Source organism: Ascidia mentula, chromosome 3 (assembly GCF_947561715.1).
Source record: "Ascidia mentula chromosome 3, kaAscMent1.1, whole genome shotgun sequence".
In the NCBI taxonomy this organism is placed as follows: Eukaryota; Metazoa; Chordata; class Ascidiacea; order Phlebobranchia; family Ascidiidae; genus Ascidia; species Ascidia mentula.
Window position 1 is genome coordinate 21,025,005 of NC_138568.1, and position 12,903 is coordinate 21,037,907.

A 12,903-nucleotide genomic window follows, 5' to 3' on the forward strand; every position below is an offset into this window, starting at 1 on the left:
TGTTTTTATTTAGTGTGACTGGGTTGAGAATCGAACCTGGTGGTAAAATGAAGTTTTAAATTCGTTGGAGTTGCTGTTGGTTCTCGGTGATACGAGGGAGGATTTGCTTCCCGATGAATTATCCGCGGACTATCCTCTCTGGCTCACAAGGTTGGTTCCAAACGACGCTTTCAGAAGCTGTTGCGTACAACTGGCAATAAAAACATTCACAGTATACAGCAGGACGGGAAAGCGCTTGTTTACACACAAAAGAATATTGATACCCTGAACCAGTGGTGCCCAACCGGGGTAAATTTGACATAACTTAGGGGTAATTTTGTAAGCAAGATATTTGCGAACTTTTCACTGTACGTTCGGGTACGTATTTCAAAACCTCTCTTTCCTTATGACTATTTTGCAAAATTAGTGAGGGTTTAATCTTCCAAGACTTCCAGGGTGTAAATTGGAGAAAAAAAGGTTGGGAATTTTGCGAACAAGATCTGATTGATAAACTTGGTCCAAGGATCGAAAAAATTGTCTGAGCACTTTGACAGATCAATCGCGAGTGTACCAAGGCTCCACTGTATCTTTCACAGTCACGTCGCTCGATGACGGAGAGCCGTTGTTGTTGCCGGAAGTGCTATCCATCGACAAAATTCCCATGTCGCCGAATAGGATCCCTGATGCGAAAAAGCTTGCCGAGTGCAATCACCTCCAGGAGTTGCCCCTGCGTCGTTTGGAAGGGGGAACTGTGACGATACTGATCGGAGCCTATAATCCTTCAGCCTTCCACGTACAATGTACACGTTCTGGACCGCAGGGGACCCCTTGTGCTGTAAAGACATCTCTTGGCTGGTCACTCTTTGGTCTCGCACTTGGTTCGTCTGCAAGGGGCCAAGCACATGTCCGTCTTCTAAAGGTTGCGCAAGTCATGTTCCAACGGGAGAGCGTGTTTGTGGACAGCGTTTTTGGCGACGGGACATCAGTATTCGACATACCCACATCAAGGGAAACACGCGTAGAGGAATCCTTTCAGCTGTCAGTTCACTTTACGACCCTCTGGGTTTCGTATCTCCCGTGATTCTGAGGGCCAAGTTATTGCTGTAGGACTTGTGCAGATTGGAACTGAATTGGGATGACGACATTCCGGATTTGATTTCCGATTACTGGAAGAGGTGGCTTGCTGAGTTGCCTCACTTAAGCAATGTTGTCGTTCCACGTTGCTTCAGGTCTTGGAAACTGAAACCTCCATTGAAGTATTAACTGCATCTTTCGCTAACACATCTAAGTATGCGTATGGCGCCGTGTCATATCTTCGCATCGAAGACAATAACAGGACAGTGATGTGTTCTTTTCTGATTGGAAAATCCCGACTTGCCCCGTTGAACACGAAGACGATCCCTCGGCTGGAGCTCACCGCTGCTGTGCTCGCTGCGAGGTTGGATCGCCTCATGAGAAAGGAATTAGACTTGCCTATTGAAACTTCAGTTTTCTGAAGTGATTCCACTGCTGTTCTGTTAAGCATTCGAAATGCAACCAAACGGTTTCCAATTTTTGTCGCCAATCGCCTGGCAGTGATTGAGCGACTGACGGACATTACGAATTGGATACACGTTCCTACAAAATTAAATCCCGCAGATGATGCCTCCAGAGGTCTGCCCGCTGATGCCCTTGTCAACTCGAGTCGCTGGTTAAAAGGTCCAATGTTTCTCCTGGAGTCAGAAACCAACTGGCCATCGCAACCAGCTAAATGCTGTTGATGTTCCGGAGGAATTTAATCCGTTGGGGAAGGCTGTAGCCTCCTGTACTGTTGACGTACATCAGTTGAAGCACCCTATGGATAGAATCATTGAACGTTACTCGTGCCTACATCGATTAAAGAAAGCCGTGGTCTGGTGGATGAGATTTAAGATGTTTTTGGTACATCGAAGGAAATTATCAGTTGTCTCGTCAACTAACATAGGCTTGTCTAAGTTGAAGATCGCCGAGTTGAAACTTGTCAAGTACGAGCAGCGGAAAAGCTTTGCTTCACTTCTCTCTGCATTAAGTGGAAATTCCCGATTGAAAAAGACTGACTGCAGTCGTTCCGTGTACAAGTTCAACCTGTTCTGGTTGATCAAGTACTCCGTGTTGGTGGACGCTTAGACAAAGCGCCGATCAGTTTCTTCGCGAGACACCCTGCAATCATACCCCATTCTTCGCATTTGACTAATCTTGGCCCATCATGAAGAGTTGGACACTCCGGGATGGGACACACCTGGACTTCAGTTCGACAAGACTACTGGATCATCAAGGGCGGTGTTGCCGTACGGCGCGTGCTTGAAAAATGCCTGTCTTGTCGACATCGAATTATTGAGACGTACCCCGATGAAAAAGGAAAAGTTCGCACTGTGCTCGTTCGGACGAGCAGCGGTGTCTCTCGGCGCCCCATCACAAAACTGTGTCGCATCGTTGATTCTAATGAGACCTCCTCAACCTTTCCGAGCGATGTCAGCTTGGGTTGCTAGATGATGATCCGGGTTAACTGCTCGGTCTTCTGAAGATACTTGTAAAAATGTTCATGTTATTCCCACATTTTGGGGGGGAGTGTTACATCGCCACTTGTATGCTGTGAGTGTGTTTTCTATGTTGTGATTTTTTGACGTCAACTCAATGTGCCGTTGTTGCGTCACACGAATCTTTGTCTTAGTGGAATACTGCTGCCTGCCAGTGCTGTAGACTTGTTATTGCCTGCCAGTGCTGCTGACCCATTGTGAATTTATATATTTGCAAAAGGATAATTTAAGTGCAACTGTTTCCTACTGACTGGCTGTTCTGAAACCTCCCGAATTTTGTGACTCTGGTACTATAATATTTCGGTAAGCAGAATTTGCTTATTTCTCTGTGTTTGCTTGTTGGTGTTGGATCGTTTGCACGCGTTGAGATGACCATGTGTTGGTTCGAACTGAACCTTGTTGCCGTGATTCCTACATCTCGGTATAGAAAACTTTTTGTTTACATAGTCGCGGGACGCAATTACGTGCGGACACCATAGCGCTAATATCCAACTGCGACAAAAAAAATCAACGCGATTAGTGTTAAGGTGGAGTATACAAATACAAATAGGTTCGACATTTGACATATGTTCAACAATTTCAACGAGATACAATTAAACGAGCCTTTGTACTTGGTAGCATTGGTACGGTTAAAACAGCCCATTAGACGCAGGCTAATGACAAGAATTTGCAAATGTGAAATGTATTCCACGAATTGGATTTATCATGAATCTCCCACAATGCAATTTATAGATACGCAGTGTGTTATAGTGAGTGGCGTTATCTGCGGTCTGAAGAATAAGTCGCTCATTAAAATATTACCAGTGCGATTGAACATCGTAGGCAAATCACTACAGATAAAATAATTGTATTGCGGAGCTGGTGAGATCGGTTTGGGCGATTTTCCTCAATACCACACCAACATTAATAACGTTAGACATGAAAGAAAGGTAATAACAAAAATCTAGCGCGTTCGATATGCGTTTAGTTTTTGGACACGGAAACGTTTGCTTTGCTATATAATATATTATGACTTTACCCTGCGCATTGTTGACTTGGCTGTTGACTTGGCACTGCGGGTAGTACGGAAGACTTTCATGCCGTTCTCAGCAGTAAGATAAAAATGGGCTTTATTTGCTTTCAAGTTTTAACTTTTGCATGTCAGTTGAGAAATGTTTATTTTTACCAAATTAACACAGTTTCCATCATACACTCCCACCCTACTTCATTGAAATAATTAACAAAGACTCAATAATCCTTAAAGTATATGTTAAATTTACAAGGCACAACAACACAGTAGTTAATGGCACATATGCCGTGTGTTGATGTATTTCATGGCTAAAGAATAGTTTTGGCATCACATGATGCGTGTAGCAATTGAGAGTCGCTACTGACATCGGAAATGTTTGCTTTGCTATAAAATACATTGCCCCGCGCAGTGTGGACTTAGCTCATTCCACTGTGGGCGTTTCCAAATCCTTTTAATGGCTCAGCTACCTTTTGTACCATTTTTGTGCAGTGAATTACTTTCGCTTTGGCTGTTGACATATGTTTTAAAGGGTTCCACCGTTTACTCTATGGGAAGGCAGAAAGCTAATGCTTTTATTGTTTCTGCAAATGTGTTGGCCATAAAGCTATCCTTCCTCTCATTCTCCCCCCAACTACATTGTACGTTAAACCATTGAATGGAGAAGAGATATTCACTTATCCGACAAACCAGCTTCATAAGCAACAACAAATATTTTCATTTCAAAACTGATGGATTCTTCGATTTTCCAAATACGTGAATTTGAGTGCATCACATACGTTATAATTATAGTTTTCGTTGCTCCTATATGCAACATAACTTATATCTTGTACTAAAAACGTTTTGAAACTTTTGCAAAGGTCTGTTTATTAAGTCGAACCGAAGCACAGTGTTCACACTGAAAACAAGTTTACATGAAATATCTTTTTAAACGACACCTGACTTTTTTACATCTCCCATATAAGCATAGCAACTTTACTTATGTTGTTTATTGTTTTAATGGCATTAATTTTCCCTCTTTTTGGTCTAGAGTGTTTTTGTTTGTTACATTCTTATCGCCAACAAGTTTACAGTTTCTACGCGTAAATGTCACTTGAATGCAGTATGTCGTCTTTTCAGACTTCGGAGCGCTGCAGAAGTTTCTCCATGACAACATGAGCGAATGATCAACCAAAAGGCTACCTCCAGTTGATCCAGAGCTCCTAAATGTTAAACCATCACTATTGGATACGAAGTTTGTTCTACCTCTTCGTAGCATCGTTAAACTGAATTCTTTTGTCGTAATTGTCGGGGCGATAGTTTCTCAAACAGCGCTTCGTTACAATGACCATAAAACAGGCTCCGACGATCGTAACTTCATCTCAGTGCCCTTACGCTGCGTTTTAATCTATTTACCAGAATGTAAAGTTTTGAAGGTTTAAATTTAATTTTTGACCAGATTAACTTTATTTCTTAAAAGTATTTTATAACCGAATCGAGTGGTGTAACACAACAGGAAACATGGTGGCGCGTGTCTCTATAGGTATATTGTGCCATGAGCGACGTATTGCGCTAAATATGTGATGCACATACAGGAGGTAATCTCTGCATCGGATATTGTGTCTTTACAACGATATTCTGTCTTTGAAAAGCTTTGGTTGAAACCGTTTGAAACTCCAGTCGTACGAAAGTTCAGCGCAACACATAGTAGCTGTATATAGTTTGAATTTTTTCATTTGCTTAAAGCAAGATAGTTGCAGAAGACAAGCTACTATTGGGTTGTATATGCCAGTGACAACAGAAATCACTTTTCCGACATTTTTCAGGATGAGAACATTTCTAACTTTATTTAGATCAAGTAATGTCCTAACAAATAATCTTCGTGAGCAATCACGTGATTTTGGTCTAATAATGTTTTCGTTAGCTTTCCGACGTAAGCAGCATTGGAATGCAACATCTACCCAGATATAACCGCAGTATAAACAACGCCTCGAAATACGAATTAAGGGTTTTTGAATATACAATGTTGCCAACTTTGTTGCTTCGTTATGGAGCGTCGATGACGATAGTGCAGAGATCACTTGTATGGTTTGGTGAAGTACGTTAGTCCATCTCATACGATAAGTGAGCTTCAGTAGTTCATTTGGCACGGAGAAGGCCATGATGTTCCGCAACTTTTCGAAGCACCTTTAAACATGACTTGGTGGCGGTACACAGAATGCAGATTGCGTTAACGTGCGTGAATCCGAAAACGGACCGACAGATTACGTGCGTAAACGAAATATCCTTCAAAAGCCACAGTACACAGAATCCGTTATCGCACGAATTTACGTTTGGTTGCGCAGGTCGGTGCTAATAAAATGAAAAAGTCTGAGTATATTTAAATACTACGGAATGCTTTTTGGAGTATTTTATTCCAGGAAGGATATACATTTCTGTAAGATATTTTGTGCTTCGCCAAAGAGTAACTAACAATTACTTGGGTTTTTTTGCTAGAGAATCTCTGAAATCTTCCTTGAAATAAGTAGCAATGTTTATAGGAATTATCTGTATCTGTTTCTGTTAAAATGTCTTCTCTGGAGTGGGGTAAGTATTATCTGTCACATTGTTGCTTAATCCCGATGAAGCAAAAACAGTTCCGGTTATTTCTAGCATATGTTTTTTTCAAGCATACAGCGGTACTGGACCAAAGCACAAAGCTATACAAATAGTCCGACCGAGTTCCCAGGAAAACATTTATGAAATCGATGCTGAAGAACTTGAACGAATATTTGGACATCCAGATGTGGCCAACACACCGGTTGCAATCTATTCAATTGCTGGAGTTTTCAGGGGTGGAAAATCACTGATGTTGAATTTCTTCCTCCGTTATCTGTGGGCGGAAAAAAATAATAAAGTAAAAATATGTCAAAAAGTAGTGGTAAGTGTTTTAAATGTCGCTTGTAACAGTCGAGTTCGTGGCTTGATTCCAAAGAAGATGAACTGGTGGCAGGATTTCCATGGCGAGGTGGTGGCGATCGGGATACACAAGGCATTTGGATTTGGGATGAACCATTTTTCTTTGATATTTCAAACACAAAAGTAATGATAAAATATGATGATTTATAATGCTTTACACTTGTTGAAATGCTTTCAAGTTGTGCTTTGGGGCGTTTGATAAATGTATAATATGAGCTTGCAAATCCTTTGTGACACCCAATAGCGACCCAACGAACATTCGTAATATTTGTTGTGTCTTTCATCAACTGCTGCTTTGTGATCAAGTGATGCTGGTAAATGAAAATCGTGATAAATAGAAACCAAACATGTACTTGACTTCGCTTTACACCTATCGGAACATGGTCTTAAAAAATTGGTGCACTTAAACAACAGTACCGCAAAACATTAAAACGTTACCGCATGATGCCACGCTACCCCGGCTGAGAGCCTCTGTTTTGTAACATTCGTAGTTTTGCAACAGTACATGCCCTTTTGCAGTCTAAATACATACATTAATTTTTAGGTTGCTTTATTTCTCATGGACTCCCAAGGATCTTTTGATAACCAAGACTCAGTGCAAGGCTGTTCCTTCATATTTGCACTTAGCACTTTGATGAGCTCGGTTCAAATCTATAATGTGTCCAAACAAATTGGAGGAAACGACTTACAACATCTTCAGGTTAGCCACAGCGGCGATACTAAGTTATTTAGAGTACATAAATGTTGTTTATTTGTTTCTTTTTTTTGCGATAACAAAAAACTGTGTGGTTTAACCACCACTATTTTAACAGCTATTTACACAATACGCAACAAGCGCTCATTGGAGGGATTATGTAGAAAAGTTTTACAACGAGACAATAAAGTTAGTCTCTGACCCAAATAAGTTGGTCTCGGCTCCAACAAAGTTAGTCTCGGCCTCAAAACGGGCTTTCAATGAATGGAGAAAAACTGATAAGAACAAACCGAAAAGCAATAAAACATCATTTCAGGTTTTTACACTTTTCATGTCATTTTCCATAAAAACGATGAGAAATATTTAGCAATGGTTTATTTTACTACATTAGTCTACACATTATACTTAATTTCAATTTTATTTCAAGCACTTAATGTTTCTTGTTCGTGACTGGGGTGACAAAAAATACAAATGTGATTTCGATGGTGGTGAAGAATATCTTCAAAAAGTCTTAAAAAACACTTCACAAAATTCAGAAAGTGAATCAGTTCGGAAGGGCTTGCGTGATGCTTTTGAAAACATCTCTTGTTTTTTGATAAAATATCCAGGAGAAAATGTTGCTGAAAGAGATGTGGATGAAGGAAGTCAACTTCAATTAAAAGGTGAAGTTTTCAACCTATGGAAAGCTAATAAAATTTCTCCACAATGCAATGAAATAAGAATCGTCTATGATGCTTTCCTGCTATTGTTTTTGTTGTTTATTCCAGATGTCAGACCTGAGTTTCTTGACACGGTCAAAATACTTGTGAAAAATCTCTTTGCCCATGAAAACGTTGTGATTAAGAAATCTATCGGGAAAACGATTACAGGAAATGAGCTCATTGGTTTAAGCTTGTCTTACTTTAATGCACTTAACGATGGAAAAATGCCAAAAGTTTCGACAATAGCTCAGGTAAAGTTTTTTTTGGACTAATTTACTTGAAAAGTTGAAAGCGAAACTAGTCAACTTTTGAAACTGATTGATTACCCTCCAGTGAACGTTATTTCCAAATTTAGTTGTTTTAAATTTTTTATCGCATCTTTCCATCATATAAAAAGCTGTTTAACACTATTTACTAAGGCATCAGCAGAAAACAATGCTCGAAACGCCATACAAGAATGCATAAAAAACTATAAAATACAAATGAACGAGGTATGAGTAGAAAAATTATAAAAATTGTAAACAGTTGTTAAAAAAATTTAAATTTCCCGCAGTTCTGTGAAAAACGATGCTACAGCCAACTTGTCTTTGCCGATAAACATGGAACCTTAAAAACAGAAGCTCTGGAGTACTTTGACAGACAACCAAATTTTGGCGACGTTGAGTTTCTGGCCAAGTACCGGAACCAATTGAATGAAAACATAGACTTGGAGTTAGTTGTGTTCACACAAGTTAACAAAACTAATTTGGTGCGTGCAACCCACTATACGACTGCTTGTTGTGATTTTAACAATAGCTTGACCTCTTTCTTGGTGTGAAAATTATTTGTAATGTTTTGGCGTAATTTTTTTTCTCAATCTATTTCAACTAGAGTTAAAAATAATAATTTTTTTTTAAAAGCAATGTTGGAAAAGGACTGTTTACGAAGGTATAAGCGAAGCCAAAGAACACTACAAAAAGGAAATGCATAAAGTAATGTGTTTTGTTTGATGAATTTTAATTTTATTTGGGAGTAAATCATAAATATTTTAAAAGTTTAAATTATTTTAGTTGTTTGGTGACAGAAAGCATTTACTAATTTAACTTATAGGCGATAAATGGACAATTTGTAGAAGAAGATCAGTTTGCAGAAATTGAGAAACAATGTCGAAACAAGGCTTTCAAATCCTACAATGAATTGATACTAAACCTTCCAACAGACCTTGATATTAAACTGGACAAACAGTTCGAAGATTTTTTGGATGAGCTGCGCGAACAATTCCAAGAAGAAAACGAGAAGAGTCTTGTAAGTCAGTGTAAAACCACTTTCAGTTGAAATTGCCAGGTTGTATACAAATGAATAAGAAATAAGAAGCTTAAATGTCAAGCAATCATTTTAAACACAACTGTGCTCATCATGAGTGCTATGAGCTAACTTTGCGTGTTACCTTTATCTATTCAAAGTAATTTACTTCAAATTTTTGTACCTAAAAGCTATTTTTCACACAACTGAAAGCTTTTCAACGTGGTGATGTTTATAGAATACATTTAAAAAATATTTTAAAAAAATGTTGCAAATAAATGTGCCCTGTTGTATACACTTCTTGTTTTTAAATCTTTCTGCAGAAACAAAGAACCCAAAAGTTCCGAAGCGAAATTTCAAAAATTTTTGAAAACTACAAACAAAGAATTCAAAATGTAACTACGCTTGTTGTGTTTTTACTTCTACAATGCGTTTAAATTTAAACGCAAAAAAAATATTTTCAGGAAAAGAAAAAGTGTATGACGCAAGCCATATTATATGAAGTTCATTCAAAAAACGAATTGCTTGCAATGAAAGAATTCGAAAAGCTTGACCAGCCAGGTTTTGATTTCGAACACGAATCTCCACGAGATGCATTGGAGAAAATGATAAAATTTCATTATAAGACACTTGAGAAGGAAAATTTGCAGACCAAGGCAAGTATAAATTTACATAGGATATGTTTTTATTTACAGTTAATTTACGTGAAAGACTGGTTATCGATGACGTTTAGTTAATAATAATAATGTGACAAGAAGTTGTAGGACAAAATTAAAGTATATGTGACACGACCATGGCAACTTTGTGTAAAACTAAATGTACATCTACAACAAACATATTTCTAGTTTTTCGCTTCTACGTCAACACAATAGAAAGAAAAGCGGCGAACAAACGTCAATATTTTTCGCTGCAGCGATTTTGAAGTGATTCGGGTCAAAAATGCCTTGTTCGTATTGGAAAAGTACACACACTGAATATACCCGATAGTTTCAAGAATATAAGAATCCCCAAATTACGGTAAATCAAAGGTCATGGCAAGTTGTGGCATCACCCAAAAATGCGTCACTGTGACGACATAAACCAAAATCTTTGGGATTTGTCGTTGATTACGGAAATCCAAAAGATACAGCAGCATCGACTTTACTCTGTACTTCAATAGGTCAAAACAGTGACTATTTGCAGCTCAAATAAGCAATCAAATCCGTTTATTTCACTTGTTCGCTTGTCCTGTTTAAGCGCTCCTGTTTGATGCAAAACTACTTCCTATGCGTAAGGCTCGCTGTTCTCGCACGACTAAAGCCCTCGATGACGTCACGCAACGATAATCTTGCTTTCGTACGATATCGTACGCAACGGTTTAAACGTAACTTTAATCAGTTGTAACTCAGAAATCTGTAGCGTTTTAAAACTACATGTTTCGCCAAAAAATGTTAAAAGTTATCATCATGTCATACTTTTAATTATTTTGTTTTAATTTTTCATGCCACATCATTTTAACTTTGTCGAATAAGTCGTAAAAGCTGACATTTGTTGCTTCGAGTAAAGAGTAAAGTGCTGACTACACTCGTTATTTTTCAGGAAAAACTGACAGAAGTAAACGAACCACATTTGCAGAATCAAATTAGTATCTACTTGAGAACAATGAAAGATGTAAGTTTTGCATTTTCCGTTTTTTGGTTACATGTGGGTCCGGATATATCGTTAAATGGCACCATGGTTGCTATTGTTCGTTTCGGATTTCTTCTTCTAAATCAGTGTTTCCCAAACTTTTTTTAGCACCGCCCCCCAAACACCTTAGTTATTTAACAACGCCCAATAGAACAGACAAAAAACACAACCAATTTACTTGTTGCTTGTCAATTAACGCGATGGGTGACGTTGGTGGAATGACACCAATTTCGTCTGATTTCTAATATTTCAATACCAAACTCTAGTTAAAAACAAGTAAACCATACCACCGAAAATCCTCATTTTCGAATAGCGGTTATTTAGCGTTGATTGATGACACATTGTGACATACATAAATTTCGTTGTAACGTCAGAATCAATATCTTAAAACGTACCACCGGTTGGGAAACACTGACTTACGCTACAAGAGAAAATTTGCCCTATCACCAAACGCCCACCAATCGGTCATTTATTTCCTAGTGCCCCCCAATCGCCCATTTGGTCTCCAGCGCGCCCCGCAAGATTGCAAACACCACCAGGGGGGGGGGGGGGGGGGGGGTTGCCGCCCACCTTGGGAACTACTGTTCTAAAACAATTGCAACGAAAATCGGGAATTTCCCAATAAAAATATTTAAAAATTGTAACGCACCAAAAATATGCCGAAAGACAAGATTTTTTTTTATTATGTCTTTTATTCATAGTTATGTGATGGGAAATATGTGAAACCGCCAGTTCTAAAGGAAGAACACACCAGACTTATAACGGAAGGAAAAGATAAAATATGTGCAGAGTTCACAGAAGAATTTTCGCGCACAAAAGATGAGTTTGTTGAAAGATACAACAACGAAGTTGAGGAATTTTACAAGAAAGTGAAGAAATACAACAAACACAAGATTCATATTTGTAAGAGTTCTTAAAAGCGGTGTGAAGGGAGGGGCAGAAGGTGCAGCAAAGGGGGCTGAGTTGGGGGCCACAATTGGGGGTGCTTTTGGCGACAAGGGCGGAGTTATTGGGGCTGGTATTGGTACTGTGGGAGGAGCTATTGGCGGGTTTGTAATGGGGATTGTAGAAGAACTTAATTCACCAAAGTTGCCGTTCACCGATTTTGTCAATCCAGACACTACCGATGCCCCATGAGAGACATTAACATACCGATCATTTTTACCTTTGGAAAACTTTACATGATTATTATCGGATATTATGCAGAATGCTTGTATTTGCTGTAATAAACTATTCTACTTTGGCTTAAAAATACGTGTTGCTGTTTGCCACAATGTTATTTTGCTTTTGCACGAAAATTGATGAAAGTTTTGTTGTATAAATGCATGCATCAGTGAAAATGTATCGCAATTTATAGCTGTCAAGTGAATAGCCTAATTGAACACAGGAGCCACACGAACTTGATTAAATCTACCATAACTACAATAGCTTTTGTTTAGTTTCCTAGCGTAAACATTTTTTAATTCGAGTTAGTGTGTTGTGTTTGTAGAGTTTATATTCATAAAGCAGTGTACATAAGTAGTGTTCGCTTATTGTTTTGCTTATTGTAATTAAAATACATTGGCTGCATAATATCAATATCATTGTAAAACTGCATTTAAGTTTTGCAGCCGAGAACACAATTGACGCGTGCTTGGTTATTTTTTTCAAAATTGAATGGAAGGAATGCAAAATGTAATAGGCGATACAGTTTTGCTTTTGGGTCGTGCTTAAAAAAAATTGGGATCCTTTTCGTACAGTTAAGGAATTATATCGGCTCCGCAACGTTGCATCCCTGATTCAGACAATGCCCGGACTTTGCAATAACGGCTCACCACTAAAGCTGAAAAACCTCGAACCGCTTAAGTGTTGTGCGCATATATGTAATAAGGAGTGCTTTAAATAAACAACTCAGATCATCAAAGAAGACAAAAAAAAAGGAATTAGTACCGTGTGTCACTTTCGCCACAGTACCTTGCTCAGTTCATGAAAATAATTTATATTTTTTTGGAAAATTTTATCGAGAATGTAATTTGATAAAAAAGGATTAACACTGAAAACCACTATATCCATCTTGTAAGTCCTGGCCATTACGTACAAGAG

The 12,903-nt window shown here is 38.5% G+C and overlaps 1 protein-coding gene across 1 annotated transcript; it reads left to right on the forward strand.

Moving 5' to 3' along the window:
• The first annotated feature begins 6,086 nt into the window (after nucleotides 1-6,086).
• LOC145895933 (uncharacterized) lies at nucleotides 6,087-11,958 on the forward strand. Its single transcript, XM_082984706.1, has 15 exons — nucleotides 6,087-6,105; nucleotides 6,189-6,415; nucleotides 6,469-6,600; nucleotides 7,022-7,177; nucleotides 7,290-7,487; nucleotides 7,599-7,833; nucleotides 7,939-8,123; nucleotides 8,426-8,620; nucleotides 8,772-8,843; nucleotides 8,962-9,156; nucleotides 9,477-9,548; nucleotides 9,618-9,809; nucleotides 10,732-10,803; nucleotides 11,523-11,690; nucleotides 11,752-11,958. Exons 1-15 carry the CDS (start codon nucleotides 6,087-6,089, stop codon nucleotides 11,956-11,958), a joined length of 2,325 nt encoding a protein of 774 aa, XP_082840832.1.
• The last annotated feature ends 945 nt before the right edge of the window (nucleotides 11,959-12,903 follow it).